The 24,313-nt window shown below is 43.1% G+C and overlaps 1 protein-coding gene across 4 annotated transcripts in view; it reads left to right on the top strand.

Moving 5' to 3' along the window:
* The window catches only part of TEX264 (testis expressed 264, ER-phagy receptor), a 161,704-nt gene that overhangs the window by 21,608 nt on the left and 115,783 nt on the right, over window positions 1-24,313 (top strand). For all 4 annotated transcript variants that reach the window (XM_081178055.1, XM_081178052.1, XM_081178054.1 and 1 more), the window contains one exon: window positions 23,606-23,827. In XM_081178055.1, the coding sequence (XP_081034181.1) occupies window positions 23,606-23,827 (222 nt within the window). The remainder of the gene's footprint in view (window positions 1-23,605; window positions 23,828-24,313) is intronic.

The following is a 24,313-nucleotide window of genomic DNA, read 5'->3' as shown; positions in this document are numbered from 1 at the left end:
ATGTCTTAAAAGGGGAATTACAGAAACTCATGGAGAATAAGGCTATCGGTGGCTATCAGCAGGCAAAACATGTGCTCTGATATTGAATGGTGTTTCTTGCCATCAGTGCTGTAGCTTCAACAATGCTATCAACTGGAATTTTATCCCTTGTATTGAATGAGAGGTAGAGCTCCCTTAATCTCTCTCCCCCCCCCCCCCGTTGGTGCTGCTTAATGGATTTGTATGAAGGGACAAACTGTTGTGACTTTTAGGTGCTTTCTTCCCTTCCTCCTTGTTCATGTGCCTCTTTGGCAACTTTTCAGGGAGATTTGAAGCAATGCTATCAGGTTTGAAAGTGAATTGATTCCATTCTGATCTGACTTTTTCCAGTTTAGTGACCAGCTCAGACTTGGCTAGGCTTCTAGGAGGCATTGCCTCACCTTCTCTGCCACCAATCAGCTTCTTTCAGAGTTTTAAACAGCAACTGGAAGGGCTACTGGAAACTGCTGGCAGAGCTGCCACCCACCTTCCTCCAGCTGTCAGTTTTAAGGGAAACCTGAGTAGCTGGCAGGACAATGAGTGCCCTGCTGGCATGTTGTTTCTTCATTTATTCTACGGGCTGGCAAGAAGGCATTTCATAAAATGTAAAATGGGCTGGAAATTCTAATGATTACTAAAGTAGTGTCCATAATACATACTTCAAAATCATGAGACTGAATTTAATCACTAACTCCGTGTGTCCTAAGAAAATACAGTATTTTAGCTTCTCTAAATTTGCGGTGAATTACTTTTACTGCCCTCTTTGAAATGCTAGGAGAGGTATGCTGCATGCCTGGTACTAGACAGGTATACCATATTGGCCCGAGTATAAGCTGCACCTTTAAAATTGGAGGGAGGGGGAAGAAAAAAAAGGAAGAAATACCTGAATATGAGCCACTCCATTCCCCGCCGCTCCTGGCTACATACGGGGGTGGGGTGGGGTGGGGTGGGGTGGAGCTGTGCTGCACTGCCGTCAACCTTGCCCCTTCTTCTCTCCCTCCCTTTCTGGCCTTGGGGGAGAGGACGGGGGACTACACACGGGGTGGCCGCCACTTTGCCATTCTCCTGGCGCTGTTTGCCCCACGCTCCTGGCTGCATACCGTAAGGTTGTGAATATAAACCACACTTTAACTTTTCACAGTTGGAATTTGGGGAAAAAGTGAGGCTTATATTCAGGCCAATATGATATCTCTTACCTGCAGGTATTCACAACAATCCAAATGACCATAGGAACCTAGAGGAAAGCATCCTGTGTTATAACAGGGCTTCTTCATGCTGAAATGTGCCAAAAAGCAGTTAATACCTATGCAGGAAGTTGCATGTATGCTTGTACCCATATCCAACATCAAGTGACTGCTGGCCAGCCTTGTGAGTCGCAGTTACAGCAGCAGATTATCCAGCCAGTTGGTGCCACTTCTAGTCACCTTGCTTATTCTGGAGCTGCTGCTCCTGCCAGACCAACCTTTAATCATAATTGGTTGGGTGGTAGCAGAAGCAGTGAATCCTCAAGCTGTCCAGGGAGAGCAATGGTGGCCGGTAGTGGCACCGGCCAGCCTGTGGATCTGGATCCCGGAGGTAGGGTTTGGCAGACAGAGGAGCCAGCAAAACTGAGGTGGCAGCTGCAGCTTGTTCTGACTGTTCTTCTGTGGCTTGCCTGGGCCACCCACCCACTGCTTCTCATGATGCTGTAGTTTTCAATGCTACCTGTCTGTGGCCAAGCAAATTACAGTGTGATGACATTCTTATATTATTGTATGTGCAGACATGTATTGCTCCATTTCCCTGAAAGGGATAAATGATGGATTTCAAAACCACCACAGACTTCTTAGTTCCTCCATCTGAAAAGCAAAGCAAAGCAAAGCAAATGAAGAACATTATATAAAAAGCCCTGCGTATGGAATAATTTGCACAAGATAGCACTTAACATTTCTATAATTAATGTATTGTTTTCTGGTTAAAAATAAAAATATTATTAAAACAAAAAGGTCAGCTGTATATTGAGCCTTTTCAGCATTATTATCCCAACACTGGGTAGCTTTATGCCCACAGTGGGGAGTCTTATCCCAGCACTGAGCAGTCTAGAGGAGAAAACATCCTCATTTGAGTGTAAGTAAATGATACAACCGAGGAGGTGGCTTGAATTTACTTCATCCCTTATAAATTGTAACAGATAAAGCAGAGGGTGTGCCAGGAAGTTAAAAAGGAACATTGTGACCCTCCGGGAATGAGGACAATATCTTGTCCCTCACAAACATCCCATTGTCCCAAGGCTCTTCCAGATGACCTATTTATTGAGCTTTCATCCTGATTTGTTTGTAGGGAGATTACTGTAGATGACATTGGCTATTTAATGAGCATTTATTCTGATTTGTTTGGCAGTGGAAAGGGGAGGTTTGATCATGTAGTGTTAAAGCAAGTGCCACCCCACACTTTCCAATGTATTTTCTTGTCACTCTCCTTATTGCAAAAAGCCCCATCTTGTGGGGAAGGGGGTTTGTAATGCAACTCCTCCCTATCAATTATAATTGTGCATTCTGAATTTGCTTTTATGTGATTAAATCTCATCCCAAAATTGTTATAATCTGGTGGTGCCCTCAGTATCTTTCTCCTCTCCTTTCTAGTCTCCCAAAGCACCATTGTTTCCTGACTTCTCCCAAGTTCTACTTCAGTGTGGTTTCATATAGTAGGACACACACACACACACTTCTTGACTGCTCTAGAATGCAGTGGCAGACCTTGGAGTCTCACATCTCAGCGGTGCCCTGTGCAATGCCAAAATTCGGCACCCCAAGGCTCTGTGCCCAATTCAACCAACTAATATGGCTCCTTTAAACCCACCTCTGTAGAATGCACTTGGGTGCTTGTTCAAATGCAGTTTGTTACTTACCCCAGGTAAGCAGGCTTGTGGCAAATTGCAGGTCCTACTCCCAGTAAAAGACAAGAAACCAAGCTGCATGCAGCAGGATGTGATGTGCAAATTTGATCTTGTCAGCTGTGCTTGGAGAGTTGATGTGGCCCTGTGATTAGCTCTGAGTAGCTTTTAGGTTAGTTGGGCACAATTGTGCCAAAGCATGTGAGAGTTTCAGGGTAGCTCTTTTTGCACTGCATGATTTTAGTTCTGGTCCAGCCATCCTCCTCCTATTATTTATACAGCACCATCAGGGTGCTTGATGCTTTACAGCAGTGGCGGACTTGTGAGACCCAAATTCCCCCCCGCTTCTAGCATCCCATTCCGCTGAATTCAAGACATCATAGTTCTGGCATCCTGTGGCTTCCCCTAGACTATGCACCCACTGCAGTGGAACTGGTTGTGCTGCCCTAAAGCCGCCTCTGTTTGCAAATAAAAAAGGACAGTTTCCTGACCTAAGCTGCTTACAATTGAAATTTTTTTATACGAGAGAAACAACAGAGGAAAGAGAAGGGAAGAGTACAAAGGGGGAAAATGTGTGGTTGTTTCAGTTACGTGTGCTTAGATTTGGTTCAATCAGGGAATTGAAACTAGAGACTTGAGGGTAGATGTAAAGTAAGCAAGAGAGGTGGCTATGTGCCGGTATCCATACTTGTGGCTAATTTGCTACTTTCTGTTTGCCTTGGTGGGCTGAGCTGCTTATTTTGAATTGGATTACGTATTGCTTTTTGTGCTTCTCATATAGTCGGCTGGTAGGTAACTGATCAAACAGCATTAGGGCTTTGTGGATACACTTGCATTGTTGCCAGCTGATAAATGGAACCCAAGCATTTCTTCTGCTTCCAAGGCACACACTTAGCACTGCTGCTATATTTATCGCTTATGTAGCACTTGTAATCTGCAAGGTAGTTTAGAGACCTTGGTGCCACACTTGCAACTGGCACTTACTTGTGTAATTTGGAGTAGCTCTTTCTGACCTCCTTGTCCTTGGATATATTAATCCTCTGTCACAGGGTATGTGTTATGCATGAAGGGTAGGGCAGGATGCATGGCGTCTATGCAAAGGGCAGACACACCTCCCCTGTACTGCGAAACACAGCTGTAGACACTCTGAAATATGGGAATAGGTTCATCTGTGACCAGAGACTTAGGGCAGGGATAGCATTGCAAGGAGCGCCAGGGTGTATGCTGCCAACCATTTCTGGGCATGTGTTGTTGTTGTTTAGTCATTTAGTCATGTCCGACTCTTTGTGACCCCATGGACCAGAGCACACCAGGCATTCCTGTCTTCCACTGCCTCCTGCAGTTTGGTCAAACACATGTTCGTAGCTTCAAGAACACTGTCCAACCATCTCGTCCTCTGTCATCCCCTTCTCCTTGTGCCCTCCATCTTTCCCAACATCAGGGTCCTTTCCAGGGAGTCTTCTCTTCTCATGAGGTGGCCAAAGTATTGGAGCCTCAGCTTCATGATATGTCCTTCCAGTTAGTACTCAGGGCTGATTTCCTTAAGAATGGATAGGTTTGATCTTCTTCTGGGCATGTGTACTAGCAGATAAATCACCAAAAAGCTATTGTGGTCATAGTTGCTGATGGTAGTATGCTGGCTGTTTCGGTGTATATATGGTTCACATAATATGTTTTCCATTGGAAGATGTACCTGGGAATAATCAAAGGAAAGAAGAAAGCTGCATTATACAAAGTCAGGCTATTGGTCTATCTATGCTAATGTTTACATTACAGTGGCTCTTCAACTTTCAGACAGGGACTTCTAAGCCCTGTCCAGAGATGCTGTGAACATGGGTCTTTCTGCATGCAAAGCATGTGCTCGACCATGGCCTTTACCTCCAAGGCTGATTGTGCAGCACATGTCTTGGGTGAGCAGACCCATATCATGACATTGTTGAAGGCATTAATTGCTTACAGGCCAGATTTTTCATATTTGGTACCATAGCCCATGTTTTACAACTTGAACAGCCATTTTACGACAGTGAGGCACTGGGTTGAGTAGTGTGTGTTAGCTAGGCTTGCCATACGTCAGGGAAATTACTGACATGTCCTGGTTTTCAGGTTTAAAAATGGCGGGGGGGGGGGAGTTGCCTAATTGGGGAAACCCGGATGTATGGAAACGTGATGGAAACAGCTCAAAAAGCTTAAAATCACTTTTTGGGGTTAGGTTTCCCAATTTTGGTGGTTTCCTTAAAAAAGCTAAACTTTGCTGTGGGTGTCAGGAAATTTACTTCTTGAAATATGGCAACCCTAGTGTTAGCAGAGGCTGTAATGGTTATGACCTGCACCTACATTCCTGATGTTGACAGGGATTCACAAATAGACTCTTCTCTCACAAGACAATGAAAACATTCCTTCCTGCTCACGGGATGTGGCTTTTTGGAAAAGGAGGCTCTCCAATAGACAGGTGGTGATTGAAAAGCTGTTTGGGTGTGTCATTTTCAAGAGGAAAAGTATTTCTGTAGTTGATCTCTTCTGGAAGTACTAGTTTTAAGCTGTTGCAATATCCTATCTCAATAATGTTCTCTGAAACAGTCTTCCAGATAGAGAGAGAGAGAGAGAGAAAAAGAACGATCCATTTTGTGGCCATTTTTGAATAGGGATAACATTGAACCTACCATGGAGCTGCATATTAATGTGTGCTTTGTGTAACTTGATCTTCTGGGCAGCTGCCAGGGCCCATAACTGATGCCTGGGTTGTGCTCCCCATATTTTATTTTTCCTGGCCCTTAGCTCTGGGGAGTGGCTGGTGACTGAATTGCGCCATCCTTTTAATTTCCGCACAGTGTTCTCAACATAGCATTGCTCAGGGGCCATGGGGGGAATTAAAAAGGGTAGCTAGACCCAGCTGCTCAGTGTTGCTTAGAGCACTGCCACTGCAGCTAGGTAAGCCTGCCAGCACCTATTGGCAGAGGAACAGGCCCATCAGAGTAGATGTAGTTCATTTAATTTTGATTTTCAGAATATCTTCTTTGGACAGGGTGGTTCCAGGTTTGGGAAATTGCCTTGGTCAATTTACATGTATCAGTATGCCATTGTGGCTAATTCCCTACATTGCCAAGTATCTCTCAACTTGTTTATTTTCACTCTGTGGTGCTGTTCCTCAACTTCATTTGCTCATCCAGTTTGACAGCAGCATGTGGAAATGTGCCACTGCAGGTGAAACATATATACATGGGAGCTGTATATGAATGAGCGTTTGCTCATCTCCACATATTTTGGATTGAATCCAGGATTCTTGAGGTTGTTACAGGACTGTGCTGGGCAGAGACATTCTGTTGTCTGAAGTGGAGTCCAAGTTGTGTCTCCACCCCCTTGCTAGGGTCAGGCTTTTCAGCAGTTTTGCTGCACCATTCAGACACTGTACCTGCCTTCACCTGTCTCTTCCTCACCTTTCTACGTGGCAGGAAAGACCTTATTACAGCACCAAAGGAAGGAGCTGCACCGAGAGAAGGTGCTGCACCAATTTATCAGAACTGAGTGGAGTGGGGTGACACCAGGTATCAGCATCACCCAGCCCCTGTCTTCTGATTGGCCCATTTTAATGGACCTCCTGCTCATATTCAAAGAGGAAGATGGCTCCTGCACCAGGCAGGAAATGGCTGCTTCACTGGAACTGCAGAAGCCATTTAAGTATTGAGCTATTTAAAACCATATTTTAAAGCTTTATCTTGGGCCTAACTAGAACTGCAAACTCTGCAGCCCAGTCTTTTTACTTACTGTAATTGATTAGGACCCATCAATTTTTCAGTGGTAGATGCCAGATATTATTTGTTAGGCTGTGAGTCAGTGGCTCGCTTTTTAAAGGCAATTTTGCCTGTGATTTGCTACTGTAACAGGAAATTGAAAAGAAAATGTTGCAGGTGACCTTTCCTTCTAACAATGTGTGACAACTTCTGTTTAATAAATTGTGAGTTACCCTATGCTTGCTTCACTGTTTCAGATGGCTGCTTATACTGAGGTTTTGTAATAGGCAAACATTAACAATTTTCTTGGTTGAGAACACTTGGCCAAAAGAGAGGCAATGTGTGTATATCCACATTTCACCACCTCTGGGTCAGAACAGTTAGATCATGGGTAGGCAAACTAAGGCCCAGGGGGTGGATCCGGCCCAATCGGCTTCTAAATCCAGCTCACAGACGGTCCGGGAATCAGCGTGTTTTTACATGAGTAGAATGTGTGCTTTTATTTAAAATGCATCTCTGGGTTATTTGTGGGGCATAGGAATTTGTTCACCCCCCCCCAAAAAAAAATTGTCCGGCCCCCCACAAGGTCTGAGGGACAGTGGATCAGCCCCCTGCTGAAAAAGTTTGCTGACCCCTGAGTTAGAGGGTTATACAACACCCTGCAGAAGATGGTATTTTTATGTTGGGGGCACTGCTTTTAATTTCTGTTGTCACCCTAAAGCACCAGACCAGGAATACTGGGACTTCCTGTAAGATATAAGACAGCCTTCTCTAACATGGTGTCCTCCAGATGTTTTTGATTGCAACTCTCACCAGTCCTGTCCAGCTGATGGAGGATATCTGGTTGGCTATGGCTACCTGAAGGAGAAATATGATGGCAAAACCTACAAACCATCCTTTGTTACTGCTCACTGCTCAAATGTGGATCACATTGGACCTAACAAGGTGAGGTTTGTTTATTCCTAAAGTACCAGGAAGGGATGAGATTTTTCCATTCTTGATACCTGGTCCAGTGCAGACCCTTGAAACCTTGGGAAGTGGCAGACCCAGTCTAGATGTTGTTGGACTCCAACTTCCATCAGCCTCCCCCCACTGCCTCTCTGTTAGGTGCCACTTTGATTTATTTTTTCTCTGGAATGTATTTGCTGCTGCTTTCAGAAAGTATCCAGTTGAGCAGGTGTGGTGTGTTCTATGTGTAGGATCATGATATGAAGATAATAAATAGAGTTGGGGCAATAGCACATCCCTGTTTAATGCCTGATCCCACTGTGAATGGTTCACTTTGAGAGCCATTGTTATGTGTGATTGTTGCTGTCATATTATCATGGGGGAGCCGAAGGACGTTAAATATTTTATCTGGGCAGCCCATTTTCAAAAGGGCAGTACGATTTACAGTGTTGAGGCCTTAGGTCAATAAATGCCATATATAGGGGTTGGTTTTGCTCTCTGCATTTTTCTTGAAACTGTCGAGCAGTGAAGATCATATCCACTGTTCCCCTAGAAGGTATTTTGTACATAGTTCTGAAGCCTGTGTCCCAGGAGATGTCATTGTTTATAGCTACTCTGGGAGCCTGCTAAGCAACTCTCCTTCTCTTTTAGGCAGCAGTGTTGGTTGCACACTCTTCAACCAGCCTATAATAATAATAATTGGTGTTGCCTGAATTATTGGTATAGTTTTGGGTAGTTAACAGTGTAATGACTTTGTCACCTGTGAGGTTCAGGAATCTGTTTCTTTTTATGCCTTCCTCCTTAGTGTTACATTATAGTGAAGCTGAGACTAGAGTTGCAGCAGTTTATAATCCAGGAATTGTTCTCTGCTTTCTTCCATCCCAAGACCAGTAGGGTGACCATGACACCATAAAGACTTTCTTTTTGACTTTTGGCTTTAGTCCAGCTACCCCAAAAGAGATTGAATGGCACTCCCTTGGACCTGAGGAATAGACTTTAATAGGAGCAAACCTTCAAGATAGAACAGGGCCTTCTTTGTCACTTCTGGAGCAGGCTCTTGGGTAAGCTGGGTTTCCAGGGCTACCCATGAGGCTCTGTGCCATAGAGAGAGGCACATGGGAATATGTTCTATTTTTAATAACTGTGAAATAAGGCAAAACACAGGAATCATACGGAGGTAAAATAAGCATCGAGTACCTGTGAGAATCATCTCTAAGTAACTTTTTTATAATATGCTTGGACTTTTGCAAAGAGAACTAGCATTTTGGGAGAGATAAAAGAAAATAAAAAATTAAACTTACTTATGATAGTTTCTGTGATCTTGATTGTTGATCTTGGTCACCACCTAGTGGAGATATGAATATGCTGTAGTGCCTAAACTAAGGACTTTCCCACATTTTCCTGTTGCCCTGTGTTTTCCAGGTAGAGGTCTGTGCTTTAAAGGCTCCATGTCCAAGCGCTCTTTTCTTCACCCCAGAGCTTTTCCTGTGAAAACCCACTCTTTAAAAAACTGAAGTGCAACAAACAGCAACTCAAATTTTCTGTGGATTGCTGTTTTCTCCGATTCAGTGGTAAAGAGTGGATTTTGTGGGGAAAGCTCTGGAGCATGGATATGGAGCTTTAAAGCGTGGACCGTGCCTGGAAAGTGCAGAGGAAAGGTACCGTATTTTTTGCCCTACAGGGCGCACCGGCCCATAGGGCGCACCTAGGTTTTTTTGGGGGGGGAATAAAGGGAAAAAAATTTATCCCCCCCCCCAGCCGCAGAGCTCAGAAGGCTAGTGGATAGTTGCCCGAAGCCCGGCGGGGTGCACTCCCGCCGGGCTCCCAACGCTTGCGTACATCTGCCCGAAGCCCGGGGTGTGCTCCGCTGCGGATAGCTTCCTGAAGCCTGGAGAGCGAGAGGGGTCAAAAGCCTGCATCGCCCCATAGGACGCACACACATTTCCCCTTCATTTTTGGAGGGGAAAAAGTGCGTCCTATAGGGCGAAAAATACGGTAAGTGTGGATAAGCCTTGAGGAGTCACTTTGATCCTGTAGTGTTTGCTACTGAAGCTGAAATGTAATATTGCCTGCTATATTCACATACGTGTTTGCCAAACAAAATAATGGCTCTTCCCTGTTGGACATTATTTTTCTGCCTTTTCTTTTAAGAAAAAAAATGTCCTCTCTCTATAGATCAGTTTCTGCTGATTTCTAATTTTTATTATTATTTAAATAAAAATAATAATCTTTCAAACAGGAAATATGAACCCATACATAGAGGGGATAAGGTGCTAGTTTTCTTGCAGTTTATCCAACTGTATCTATGTCTCCTTTGGCTGAAATGTTCACATGTCACTCCACTTCATTAGTTGTTCTGTGATGCTTCCCCATAACAAGTAGCCGTGGTCAGCCACAATTCCCCATCTGCAGTATGAGCGTAATAAAATTGGCCTTCCTTACTGGGTTGCTGTTGAGAGCAAGGAGATGCTTATGTGAATGCTTGAGTGAAAAGTAGTAAGATTAAAAGATAGAGTAGGATAAGACTACAACATGCTTTAAAGATAGCGACAATGAATTTGTGCTTGATGCAGAAGGTGGAGCCAGTGGAGGTATTTGAAGGGGAGCGTCTCTTGGTTTGAGTGATGGGATGGGACAATACCAGCTCTCTCTCTGCATACCATTTGAATCAGGTGTGACTGTGCAAGTGCTGAACCAGTGGCTGTAAATCCTGCCAAGACAAATGCACTATTGGTGGGTGGTTTTTGTGTTTGGGAAGTGGGAGGCAGCCTATTGCGGATGGGGTTGCACTCCTGTTGAAGGTACTCCTGAATCCATCACCATCACTTGAGGTCCAAGTGGCCACAATGGCAAGAAATGCCTGTTGCTAGCTAAAGCTTCTGTGTGGTTTACTATAATGCAGTCTATGTAGGGCTACCTTTGGAGATGATTTGGAAGCTGTCATTGATACAGAATGTTGCTCCTAGGGTAACCAAATGGTGCATCAAATTGGAGCCACATTACATCAACTCTACATTATCTGTGTTGGCTGCTTGATATGTTTTCAAGTCCAGTTTGGGGTGTTGATTTTGACTTATAAAACCCTAAATGTCTTGGGTTCCAGATACTTGAAGGAGACTCTCTTCCTATATCTGCCAGCTGAGGCCTTTCAGGTGGTATGAAAGGGAGGCCCTTCCTGTGGTCCCAATGATATGCATTGTATATTGTGCAGGGGACTTAGAAGAGGGACCTTCTATGGTGGCACTAACCCATTTGGTGAAACTCCTTTCCCCTGGAGTTGTGTCAATTATCCCCATTTTAAGGCTCTCTTATTCACCTGGGCTTTTGGGACATCTTAATGTTTTGTGCTGGTGTTTTGTATTGATCTGCTGCTGTATTGCAATGAATTATACACTTTTTTTAATTGATTAAAATCCACTGAAAAGGGTTATGGTATTTATCTTGTTTTGTATTTTATTGCTGTATGATTTACTTGATGATGGGTGATTATAAAAAAGTAAGTTGCAATTCAACTCTAAATCTAGTTAGCATGGCATCTAATAATGTTTAATAATTAGTTTCTGAGTTCTGTTTAATAACCAGATTATGATTTGTATGCATAGAATTCATGTTTTCTGACAGTAAGAAAATGCTTCATTGAAAGCTGTATTATGGACACATGGTGGCAGCAATGTGCTGTTCTAATTTTTTCTTCCCTCTACAGAGCACATCATTGTTTCTACCAATAGACTTTTCTGTCCGTTTATTTACTTCTTTTTCACAGTGGGTGGGGAGGGAAACCCCATGCTGTAGCATCAAAGTGCATATCTATGTGGCGTGGGTGTGAAGACAGGGAAGAACAAAATATTCTGCACAGTAGAAGTATGTTAAGAGAGGACTGTTGAAGCCTAGTTTGGTGTAGAAGGGTGGTTGTGAGTTGGGAGGTGCTTTAGCTGGGGAGTTGCAGGTTCAAAGGTAATCTTATCCATGAACTGACCTTGGATCGTAGGCAAGCCACTACCATATTTACTTGAATGCAACGCACACCTCTTTTTGGACCAAATTACGTCACAGAAATTAGCGTGTGCATTAGATTTGACAGCACCAGGAAATACTTTTTTGGTTTCAAGGTTTGGAAAATTGAGGTGTGCATTAGATTCAATGGTGCATTAGTTTCATGTAAATACGGTATTTTTAAACCTTGGCGCCCCTCTCCCCCAGTCTGCAATATGGGGGATAACATTGGTTTAGCATACGGGGTTGTTGTAAAGTAAAGATTGTGAGATTATTATGGAGCTATTGAGCACTCAAAAATGCTATATAAATTATATGCATAATTATTGGGCTATGTATGCTGAGCCCAATACTTTTTATTTTTTGGTAGCTCAGGCTAAGATGTGTTTGCAAAGTCTAGAGATTGATCAGAGGTCCTAGTACCCACAAAGTAAAAGCTATACTTAGTATCTGTGTCTTGGGGTGCACTGGGATGAATGAGGGCTTCTTCTACTCCCTTCTAAAATACAAGGGGATTTCAGGAATTTGCTGCTACATCCTAGCTACAGCATGCCCAGGCAAGGGACAGAAAGTGAAATGGCAGCCATAGGCAAATAGAAGCAGACATGAGAAGCAGTTTATCATAAAGTGCATGTTGTCTGTGTTGTCTGTTAATTTATAGATTAGTCCAGATTGCCTGGATGTGGTAAATGGCAGAGAGGGAGAGAGAAAGGAATGCCAGGTGCTTGATGGATGACTGCTTAAAGTGATTGCATAACACCCTCCCTGTACATTTCTAGATTGATCTGCAAATCCTTGTCTTGATCAGCTTGTGTGAACAATTGGTTCTCCTCTGTTACCCAGGCTGTCTTCACAGTTGGCCACACACTCCTTTCTAATGTGTGCATCTCCCCTATCTTTCCCTCTTTCACATGTGAACTCATCCTGTGAACATTGTTTCTCCTTGGTGCTCCCTCAAGCCATTTGTCAACCCATTTAATACAGATAGATGAGCTCCTAGGAGCAGTATCACTCTGAAGTGACTAAGTGAATAGTTTGCCTAGGGCCTCTGGCCTCATTTCCCCAGGTGTAGTTGGTGCAGCTCAGATGAATTCTTTAGACCTTGATAATAACAGCCAAATACAAAGACAAAGCACTGCATTTTCCTGAAGTCTGTTGAAGCAGAGGCTCTGTGCTCTAATTGGTTGCAAACTGACTTCAGACATGGTTAGGAGTTTTGCCTTTGCATTTCCATTTGTTATATTGGGTAGTTGTGTGGGAAACACCCCAAAGTGCCCCATTTGGTCTGTAGGCATGACTCAAAGGCAAAAGAGAAATGGGGCGAGTTGTGCCTAACAAACAGTAAGGGTTGAAGACCAAAGCTCCAACACCCTCTCCCCAAAGAGCCTCCTCCATTGCAGGAGGTTGGACTAGATGACCATTGGGTATCCCTTCCAAATCTATGAATCTGTGATTCTAAATGTGGTCCTGGCAATTGGGCTCATGCTGCCCAAGAATGTTGACTGCAGGATGTAGCATGTAAGCAGGCATCCAAGGCAGCCACATCTGGAAAATAGAAAGTGGTTTGCTGAAGCAGTAAGGGGGCATTTAACCTAGGACATAAAGGGGGAAGGAATGAGGCTCAGAATGGGGATTCAAGCCCCAAACTCTCCCTATCTCTGGATCTTTGAAGCTGTGAGGAAATGGGGCTTGGGCTGGAAAACATCTTTCCTCAGTCACACAGCCACACCTACCTTGGCTAAATGCACCATTTCCCCCAAGAATTCTCACTCCATTTGATCCACATACTGATGTCTGGGGCATTTTCATAAGAGAGCCACTTTAAGGCTGGCATTTTATGGATTGACAACATTTATTCTTTAATACAATTTATTTCCGAAGTTGACACAAGGAAAACTCTAGAAGCTTGAGAAGTCAAAGGCTCAAGGAATGCTGCAAGGATATTCTGTTCTTTTCAGTTTCTGCTGTATGCCCAACCCCCAATAGGGAACTGTTGGGCACCAACCACAGAGCTGTGGCTGTATAGTTCAAGCCCAAAGGATTTGTTCTTTTCATTTTATAGCCTTTTAATTGTGAGTGCTTCCTGCTCTATTCTATTTCTGTCAGTCCACAGTCCACAGGTCTAATAGTTATATAAGTTGGAGCTTATCTATATAAAACAGTAGTTGGACACCTGTGGCCTTGTTTTATGTGGCTCTCTGGGCACTATAGATATTTTTTGCTTTCTGGAGGACTCACTTTCACTTCATGCCATGTTTTTGTGAGGTGAGACTGTAGAGGTGGAAGAATGGATAGGAAGAGAAATGCCCTTTTCAGAGTGAATGTGACATCACAAAATAATAGATGACAAAATTTCAGAAAGAGAGCAAGAAAAGGGGGTAAATCAGGCTTCCTCAACCTCGGCCCTCCAGATGTTTTTGGCCTACAACTCCCATGATCCCTAGTTAGCAGGACCAGTGGTCAGAGTTGATGGGAATTGTAGTCTCAAAACATCTGGATGGCTGAGGTTGAGGAAGCCTGGGGTAGATTATGGAAGAGAAAGCGAGAACAGATGACCACACCCACTGTTGGCATGTGGCCCCCAACAGATTACCTCCAAGGAATTGTGGCTTGTTCCCACCTCTGATTTAAAGCATATTTGCCTTTTCTCAAATCTGTTGTAGGACTATAGGTAAATGGAAAGTGGTGGGGATAAAACTGTGGTGGGGATATAACCTCTGCTGGGTATATGTGTGGTAGAGTTTCTCTTTATAACTACTGAGTGGTGTATGTTACAGCCCCCATAAGGGACGCAAGTGATTTTAGCTCAGGTAATAAACATTCATACTTCCTGTTCATCATCTTTTTGGATATAGCAAACAGTACTTGTTTTTGGAACCAGAGTATTCTCTGAAACACTAGAATGTGGTGCCCTCCAGATATTATTGAACTCTGAGCTGCCATCAGCCCCAGATACCATGGCCAATGGTCAGGGATGATGGGAGTTGTAGTCCATTGGCTATCACTGCACTAGAGAAATTCCTCTTCTAAACCCTGCAGAGATTGCTAATGTTTTTAAAGACAAACAATTGTAGGAGAAGAGTTGGATGCTGTACTAAAGAGACAAACTCAAGAATAGTTGGAGCTTGTCCACACTTCCACCTGTCCTGTGCTTAGAAAGCATGGGTCTGGGTGGTTTTCCGCTTATCCTATGCTTTCTCGGCACTGGTCCAAGCAGTTTTGCCTTTGCTCCACAGTTTCCCCCTGAATAACCTGCACTTTAACACTAAATTGAAGCAAATGTCAATACAGAGAAAGCCCAATTGATGTTTACTTCAATTCAGTGGTAAATTGTGGGTTTTCCTGGGGGAAAGCAATGAGGCAAGTGGAAGTGTAGATGAGACCTTAGTTTCTGCAAATCTGTGCAAAAAGCAGATATTCTAGTTTTCTTACATAAAACAGGCACATCATGCATGCTACTACAAGAGTAACTTATAGTGAATGTGTTATGTGGTAGAGGTTTGAACTGGGAGTCCTAGGTTCAGATTCCCACTCAGTGTTGAAGCTCTTGGGTGAGCTTGGGCCATTCAGCATCTCTCAGCTCACAGATTTATTGTGAGGATAAAAAAGCACATCCTCTAAGGCAGGCTATGACTATGAGCTACACTGTACATAAAGGTAAAAGGTAAAGGTACCCCTGCCCATACGGGCCAGTCTTGTCCGACTCTAGGGTTGTGCGCTCGTCTCACTCTAGAGGCCGGGAGCCGACGCCATCCGCAGACACTTCCGGGTCACGTGGCCAGTGTGACATCGATGCATTGGCGAGCCTGCACCAGAGCAGCACACGGAACGCCGTTTACCTTCCCGCTATAAAGCGGTACCTATTTATCTACTTGCAGTTTTAAGGGTGCTTTCGAACTGCTAGGTGGGCAGGAGCTGGGACCGAAAGACGGGAGCTCACCCCGCCGCGGGGATTCGAATCGCCGACCATACGATCGGCAAGTCCTAGGCACTGTGGTTTTACCCACAGCGCCACCCGCGTCCAACACTGTACATATAGCTCTTGAATTTATAAAATTGAGGCTGTTTTCACTCAGAGGTAGGGTGCAACTAAGTCATACTCTGAGCAGACTCATTAAAATCAGCAAACTTAACTAACGTAGTTATATTCGCCCCACAATTATGAAATATAACACTACTTTCAAAGGAAGGATTTGGGAGAATCACATATACTGTCAAGGGTGGTTCAAATAGCAGCATCCACTTTGCAAACATTCAGCCCTTTCTCAAAGATTTATAGAATTGGTTAGAAGAGAGTCATTGGAAGTTGGACCTTTGCACTTCTTGTTTGATCAAAGTATATTGGCTTTCATTGATGGGAAGTGTAAATGTTTCCTTTTTGTGAAAAGGATATGCTAACAGTTTAAAAATGTGTACTGAGCAAGCAGCATTTTGTACATTAACAATTTGAGAATGTTGGTAACTTGGAAATACTTTGAATCACGCTGCAGACAGACCTCAGCAGGGACAGAACTTGATGTAAAGTCTATTTTTGTTGAGACCACATTTGGAGTGCTATGTACAGTTCTGGTCACCCGACCTCAAAAAAAGATATTGTAGAGTTGGAAAAGGTTCAGAAAAAGGCAGCCCAAATTATCAAAGGGATAAAACAACTCCACTGTGAAGAAAGGTTGCAGCGTTTGGGATTCTTTGGTTTACAGAAAAGGTGAGTAAGAGGCAAAACAATGGAAGTTTATGAAATTATGTATGGCATGGAGAAAGTGTATAGAGAGAAGGTTTTTTTTTCCTTTTTCTTATCATGTTAGAGCCTTTGAACATCCCATGAAGCTGAATGCTGGAAGATTCAGGACAGATAAATGAAAGTACTTCTTCGCGCTTTGCATAGTCCAGCTATAGAACTGGCTCCCCTAAGAGGCAGTGATGGCCACCAACTTGGATGGTTTTAAAAGAGGATTAGCCAAATTCATGGAGGAGAGGGCTAATAGATGGCTTCTAGCCATGATAACTATTATCTACAGCCACATTTGGAGGCAGCAGTGCTTCTGAATACCAGTTGCTGGAAACCATGGGAGGGGATAATGCTCTTATGCTCATATTCCGCTTGCTGGTTTCCCACAGGCATCTACCTGGCAACTGTGAGAACAGTATACTGGACTAGACAGACCGTTGGTTTGATCCAGTAGGCTATTCTTATTGAGTGATAAGCATATCCATGCTTTTGTGTCTTGTACCTGCAGCTTGAATGTATTTGAAGCTAAACTACTTTGGCTTCTGTTAAGAACTTCAAGGTGAATGTTGTTATTAGTTTGGCAGTCTTGGTCAGCGTGAATGGCCAACTGATGAGACAGCCAGGAACACTAACAAAAATAATCTCTGTGGTCCTTTATGACCAGAGATGCTTTCCTGACAGCTGAGAATCTCACTCTAACATTTGAAATACAATATCCATCAGATTTTGGAGTGCCCGCAGAGCTCAGCTTGGGGGCAGAGAAGGTTTGGTGCCAATTTTGCAGTTAAATGGAAAAGGAGAAGAGAGCTTTTGAGTTGGAAAGTAAAACACCTTGGTGTGTAGGGTTGCTCTCTGAGAATTTGATGCAGGGTATATGCTACTTGCTGTAGGAGTGTTTCATGTCGAGTAGGATAAGTTTGTAAGATTTGCTTGTGCAGTTTTCTGGTTTTGTGCAAATCTGAGGGATTAAAGGGGGGGTGGGATTCCTTGTTCAGGAGTACACTGGAAATAGTTACAAGCACAGCCCAAAAAAGAGTGAAAGCATTGTGGACATAGTAGACATGGAAAGGGGAATGGCAGAAAGTGACGGTTGATCCACCCATCCCCAAACACCAAATAGTCTGTGACATGTCGAGCAAAGTGCCTTGGAGCCCAGTGGCTTCCAACTGATTGGATTATCACCATATCGGGTGAACCTGAATTTACGGAGGGAAACCATCATGTGAACTATGCAAATTAAATGGGAATGTAAACAGCTACAGACAAATATTAAATCTCTCTCTCTCTCTCTCTCTCTCTCTCTCTCTCTCTCTGTGTGTGTGTGTGTGTGTGTGTGTGTGTGTGTGTGTCTAAGCCCCCAAATATTTTGGGAATACATACATACTGTTTGCAGGTTAGGTTACTGGGCAAATCCTCTGGTTAGACTTCAATTTACTCTGCTTTAAAGTTACTCTCCTATGCCTCTAAGCCCTACATCCCTGACTACTATTCCCATGGCTCATGAGAGTTAGATTGGATTGCCTTTCTGGCATGAGTGATGTGAGGTGTGTTTCTACTAAGCAGTTTCATAAGGGTTATAGAAGGATTACAGAAGCAAATGGATGGTTTGTTTTGTCTGATTCCCTCAAGCTTGACTCCTTGGTGAATACTTTAACCACTCATTTTTCACATACATACTCTGACAAATTGCCAAAGGGGATATTTCTGTACAGATATAAGAGGCAGGTGTATCTGTTGAGTGGGTGACAGAATGCCTGGATGTCATTCTTGCTATTACCACTTCCATCTTGCATGTCTGAATAAATAGCCTTCTTTTCTAATCTATAAATGCAGGATAACAGTGTAGTTTATGGTGACATTATTTCACTTCTTAATATACTGGTCCTGAAAAATGGAACTGCAATAATACAGCACAGATCTTTAAAAGTTATGTTTATCTTTAAATTACCTTTGAATAGACCCAATTTTTTCTTCTTCTTTTCAGCTTGCTAAACTATTGAGTGCTTTATTGTATCATCCTGCTACATCTTTTGGTAGACTGTATTGTTGGAACACAGTTCAGTCTGGCTCATATAATAGAGTGAAGGAGTGCATTTTATATCTAGGCCAGATTATGGTTTGTTCTGGGCATCTGGTACCTTGGAGTGTCTTTAACCAGGTGTACCCTTTCTTGAAAAGACGCTACTGTAACAGGCAATATGTGGAGCAGCTCTAAAAGTGTCTGGATGGTTGAACAGTAATCCAGAAGATAACATTCTAATCTGTACTGGTTACTTGTTCTAGTCTCCATTTAGAGGAGTGATTCTTACCTTTTTTAAATAGTTCCAAAGTTTGTGTACTATAAGTATTGCCATCTCTTACAGGAACAACATCTGAGGTCAACTGAAGCTAGGCAGGTATCTACTATAAGAAGGGACTTATAGAATCATAGATTTGTAGTTGGGAGGGACCCCGAGGGTCATCTAGTCCAGCTTCCTGCAATGCAGGAATCGCAACTAAAGCATCCATGACAGATGGCCATCCAACCTCTGCTTAAAAGCCTCCAAGTTCACCACCTTCCATGGGAGTCTGTTCAGCTGTGAAACAGCTCTTATTGTCAGAAAGTTCTTCCTGAAGTTTAGTTGGAATCTTCTTTCTTGTAACTTGAAGCCTGATAGCATGATTTTGAGTGAGTTTTTCTGGATGTGCATATTGGTCTACAGGAGTGTCTCTGTATGGTACTTAAAGGATTTAAGGCACAAGCCCATACCACAAAGCTGCAGAAACTTTGCATATGCTTATTTATATAGATAACTCTAAGAAAATGAAGATGGTGGGTGGCTTTATTATTATTATTTACTCGCCCTTCACCTTAAGGTCCCAGGGTGGTTTACAACATTAAAACACAGTATTATTTTAATGCAACTTACAATCACATAAACAAGGTGGATCCTAAAAATATGTATTCATGGGGTCTGAACTGGCAGTGATGGACCAGGAACCAGATCTTGAGGTCATAGCAGACAGCTAGATAGAAGATGTTGACATGTAGCAGCCCTGAGAAAGGTAGATGCCATGCTAGGGATCATTAGGAAAGGAATTGAAGTGGCCATATCATAACACTGTTATACAAATCTATGGTGCAACCACATTTGGAATATTGTGCTCAGTTTTGGTCACCTCACCTCAAAAAAGTTATTGTAGAGTTGTAAAAAGTTCAGAAAAGGGGATCAAGGGAATGGAGCAACTCCCCAGTGAAGAAAGGTTGCAGTGTTTGGCACTCTTTGGTTTAGAGAAAAGGTGAATAAGAGGTGACATGAGAGAAGCTCATGAAATTGTTCATGGCATGGAGAAAGTGGATAGTGCAAAGCTCTTTCCCCTCATAACAATAGAACTTGTGAAGCTGAATGTTGGAAGATTCGGGTCAGCGAAAAGCAGCTGCTTCTTCAAGCACTGCATAAACTACAGAACACACTCTCACAGGAGGAAGTGATGGCCACCAACTTGAATAGCTTTAAAAGAGGATTAGACAAATTCATGGAGAAGAGAGCTATCGATGGCTACTAGCCATGGTGGTTATGCTATGGCTCCACAGTTAGAGGCAGTATGCTTCTGAATACCAGTTGCTGGAAACCACCAGAAAGGACAGTGCTCTTGGACTCTAATCCCGCTTGTGGATTTCTCAGAGGCAACCATTCAGCCACTGAGAACAGGATGCTAGACTAGATGGGCTATTGGCCTGGTTCTGCAGGCTCTTCTTGTGTTCAGTGTACCCATATGTCCTGTAAGGGGGGGGGGTAGAAGGTTTTAAAAGGAAGGGAAAGGGCAAATGACCAGCAGCTTGACCTCAAAGACCTGAGTGTGTGAGAGAGAAAGTTAAAAAAGGCAAAATGTGATATATTATCTTCTCCCTCTTGCAGGCCCCTGGTATGTAATTATTAGTTGTGCTATTCGTCTAAGTTTTACCCAGAGTAGACCTATGCACATTAATAGAGCTAACTTAGTTATGGTCATTAATTTTAATGGGTCTGCTCTGAGAAAGGCTTAGTCTAATGCCACCCAAAGCCTCCCCACGTATTTTAACTGTACCTTTGCATTATCAGTCTTTTTAACTCCATACGTATTATTGATGTGGGAAAAGGGGGACCTGATTTGACTCACACGTTTCCATATTTAGTAAGGAGAATTGGTCTCTGGCAAACAGCATCTTCTTCCTCTGCCTGGCCTTTTGCTTGGCTTTAGTGTCTTTAGGAAAGCATCAAAAACATCTAAAACATGCTTTCAAGACCATGGTGATCTATACCTGTCATTGAATGAGTAAAATGAAAAGGAAAACTCATTCACAGCACGCAGCAGAAATGGCAGCGCTGGCCTGGATGACGGCCCTGAGAATGTCAGGGGTTTGTTTTTAATATTCAGCTGGCAGATTCCTTAAAAGTCTGTCTGCATATATTTTTTAAAATGTCACAGCATGGTCCTTGGCTAGCAGGTAGAGCAGTAAGACCTTTGGATTGGCAGTGGCAGCAGCTGCTGCTGCTCACTTGTTGCTTCACTCATAATAGACAGATAATTGGCACTGGCTTTAATTGGTCTCTTTCCTACAATTGGCATTGTTGAGTAACAAATAGATCAGCCACTACAGAAGTCAATGAAGCCTTCCACCAGATAATGTCTATGTTCTGCATAGTTGTTGCTGTGAGGCACTTATTCTCTCTGTCGCTCAGATGAGAAAGATTTTTCAGATTTCAGAATCTGACTCTTAAGTTTGGTCTGATTTGTTTATCAAGACAGACTAGAGTCTACTGCCAGCCTTTTAGATTCATAGACATTCATTTAACTTATATAGACTTTTGTCTTCCATTACTCCAAAAATAAGGTTTACACAGAAATCCTTACAATGCATATAATCCATATGCAGTGGCTACTTGTGAGAATCTACTAATCCAAAATTGTAACCTTGGGGACAAATAGCATCCACTCTACAGTAAAATTACCTATGAGCAAATGAAACATGGAAACACATGATTTTCATGACTATACTCTAAATGTGTGGTGACAGTGCTCAAACCCATTTTGACATAATCCCTTCTAACCGGGAAACCTTTTTCCTAATCCTAACCCCAGGTGTACCTGGCTGTTTATGTTGTGATTATTAGTATTTGAAGAAAGGCACCCGGCACGTGCTTATATGTGCTTTCTTATTCATTGCCACTCTGGGGTTCCAAGGGAGATACAAGGCTGGAATTAAGTTTGGAGTAATCTTTACCACATTCCTAAAGTTGATCTTTCCATCTTTATTCTGAGAATCATTTTTAAATGCAGAACTAATGAGAGCTGGACCTACTTTTTCCACTTAGTGGCTGTGAGCTGTGTGACAGTGCCTCCTATGATGTTGGTGAAAAGTAATTTTTGTGTAGCAGAGGGTAACAGTAATATGGCACAATTAACCAATCTATATTGATAAATACTAGTCATATAGTTACTGGTTGAATTTTTATTGGTTATTAGACAGTATTAAAGAACCAAACAGCAGTAAAAACAACTAATTTGCTTTTGCTTGCCTTTCACTTACAGCAAGCGTGAAGCATGTATATGGTGAAAATGCAATATGTGAAGCAGCCCTCAGACTCAATTCAATATTTCTGTTGAAGTGTTTATCATTATGTTTTATTCTGCATTGTGGTTTTTAAATGTTTCAGAAGTTCTGTATTTTGATCTTTTGTAAGTTGCTTTGATGGTAAAAAGCATTGAACAAATGTAAAAAGAATAACTTTTGCTTTCTTGAAGCAGTGGTTTCCAAAATGCCAACTTTCAGAGTGACCTTTAACATTGATTCATCTTGCCAATAAATCTCTTGGCATCTGCTAAGGCAGGGTTTCCCAAACTTGGGTGTCCAGCTGTTTTTGGACTACAGTTCCCATCATCCCGACAATTTGTCCTGCTAGCTAGGGATGATGAGAGTTATAGTCCCAAAACAGCTGGAGACCCAAGTTTGGGAAACCTTGTCACCATCTCAGTTCACATAGGTTACCAACTATACCTCAATGGGTATAGTTGGCCTTTGCCAAATTCCTGCATAAACTGAGGGCCAAACCACACAATGTTAAATGCATAGAGTAGCATCCAACAAAGTTGTTCCATTTTAGCAAGGACTTCCAACTGCACAGAGGAACTTCCCCTCCCTCTCCTCTCCCTATACACCCCCCAAATTTGTTCTGGACGGTTCACAATTTTTACAGTGCTTCCCCTCTCTACCCATCTTACAGTGAACAGACCACACTGTTCGTAAGTTTAAATGCTTTACTTACCGTACAAACTCCAAAGGTCAGAGTCATTCTATGCACAGTTATTCTATGCAGCAGCAACGTGGGATACAAAATATAGTGAAATAGCTCTAAGCACATGGTCTGAGTTTGTAGCGAGCAAGCTCAGGCACATCCTATCTCAATGAGTTCACATAGTGAAAGAAAATGAACAACGATGCTTTACTTTCTTCTCTGGAGACGAGGGCCCATGTCCTAACTGAGTCTAGGAATATAAGTCTGTGGTCTTAACCCCTTCATGTGGGACACGGGTGGCGCTGTGGGTTAAACCACAGAGCCTAGGGCTTGCCGATCAGAAGGTCGGTGGTTAAAATCCCCACGACGGGGTGAACTCCCGTTTCTCGGTCCCTGCTCCTGCCAACTTAGCAGTTCGAAAGCACATCAAAGTGCAAGTAGATAAATAAGTACCGCTCTGGTGGGAAGGTAAACGGCGTTTCCGTGCGCTGCCCTGGTTTGCCAGAAGCGGCTTAGTCAGGCTGGCCACATGACCCAGAAGCTGTACGCCGGCTCCCTCGGCCAATAAAGCGAGATGAGCGCTGCAACCCCAGAGTCGGCCATAACTGGACCTAATGGTCAGGGGTCCCTTTGCCTTTACCTTTAACCCCTTCATGAATTAACTAGCCCTAAGCTTGCTAGTTATATTTGACTGCAATTTCACCACAACCCCCTTTTCAGGCAAATATGATAATTGGATGCACAATTTAATAAACCACCCAGAGTCCCATCTTGACTTAAAGGTTCTCAAAACTGTTGTTTGGCTCTGGGTCAATTTGTAAAGCACTCTTCTTTGGCTGCACTTAAATGTCAGTAATGGTAGGCAAGTTATCATGCTGGGAAATGTTTGCTTCTGAGAAACCCTAGGGCTCTCCAGAACATTGCTTGGGAACCACTGCCTTAAGGTGCCAGTAGGATCACTGAATGATAAGACTGGTATTATTTCATTATTTTAAACACAGTATCACGAGCCCTTTGAAGCCCTTTGTTGTCTGATGCCAGCCCTTATTTCTCTTTAAAGGTGGATCCAGAGAAATGCCGCTATCTTGTGGGTAGCATCTTGAGTGAAGGAGAAGAGAAGCCATCTGAGGAAGTGGTGCGCATGTTTCTGAAGTATGGTTTCAAGATCATCAACTTCCCAGCCCCTAGCCATGTTGTCATGGCAACTTTTCCCTACACGACTCCACTGTCCATCCATCTGGCAGTGAACCGTGTCCACACAGCCCTTGACGTATACATCAAGGTGAGTGATCCTATGTAACAAGTCTTCTGTTTTAAGCCTGCTAGGTAAAACCCTCTCCTACTTTTGCCTTGTGAAGGTGATACACATTATCTTATATTATGTATTTCCAATTAATCATGCAGCCTGAATCCTCTTGCTCTCGCTGGCTGTTAAGTATTATTTACCTGTGATACCGTCTTTCCTTTAGACTTTGCAAAGACAACAGTTATCTTTCGGGATCAGTGGAGTGTATGAAGTAGTGGTGGGGAATCTTTGACCATTGGGCCTAATTAGGTCTGACAGGCCTCCTCATTTTGTCCATGAGAAACCATACCCACCTGTCGTAAACTTGACGTCATGTATGATGTCAGAAATAGGTCCAGTAAGGTCAAGGCTGAGCGAATAAGTGATCTGCATGGCTTTTCTTCTCTCTTCTCTTCTCTTCTCTTCTCTTCTCACAATCACTGATGATCAGCAGATGGGCAGTGCTTTCAGAGGGCTGTACAT

This window comes from Podarcis bocagei (assembly GCF_964188305.1).
Source record: "Podarcis bocagei genome assembly, chromosome: 2".
Lineage (NCBI taxonomy): Eukaryota > Metazoa > Chordata > Lepidosauria > Squamata > Lacertidae > Podarcis > Podarcis bocagei.
This window is presented reverse-complemented; position numbering and strand designations above follow the sequence as displayed.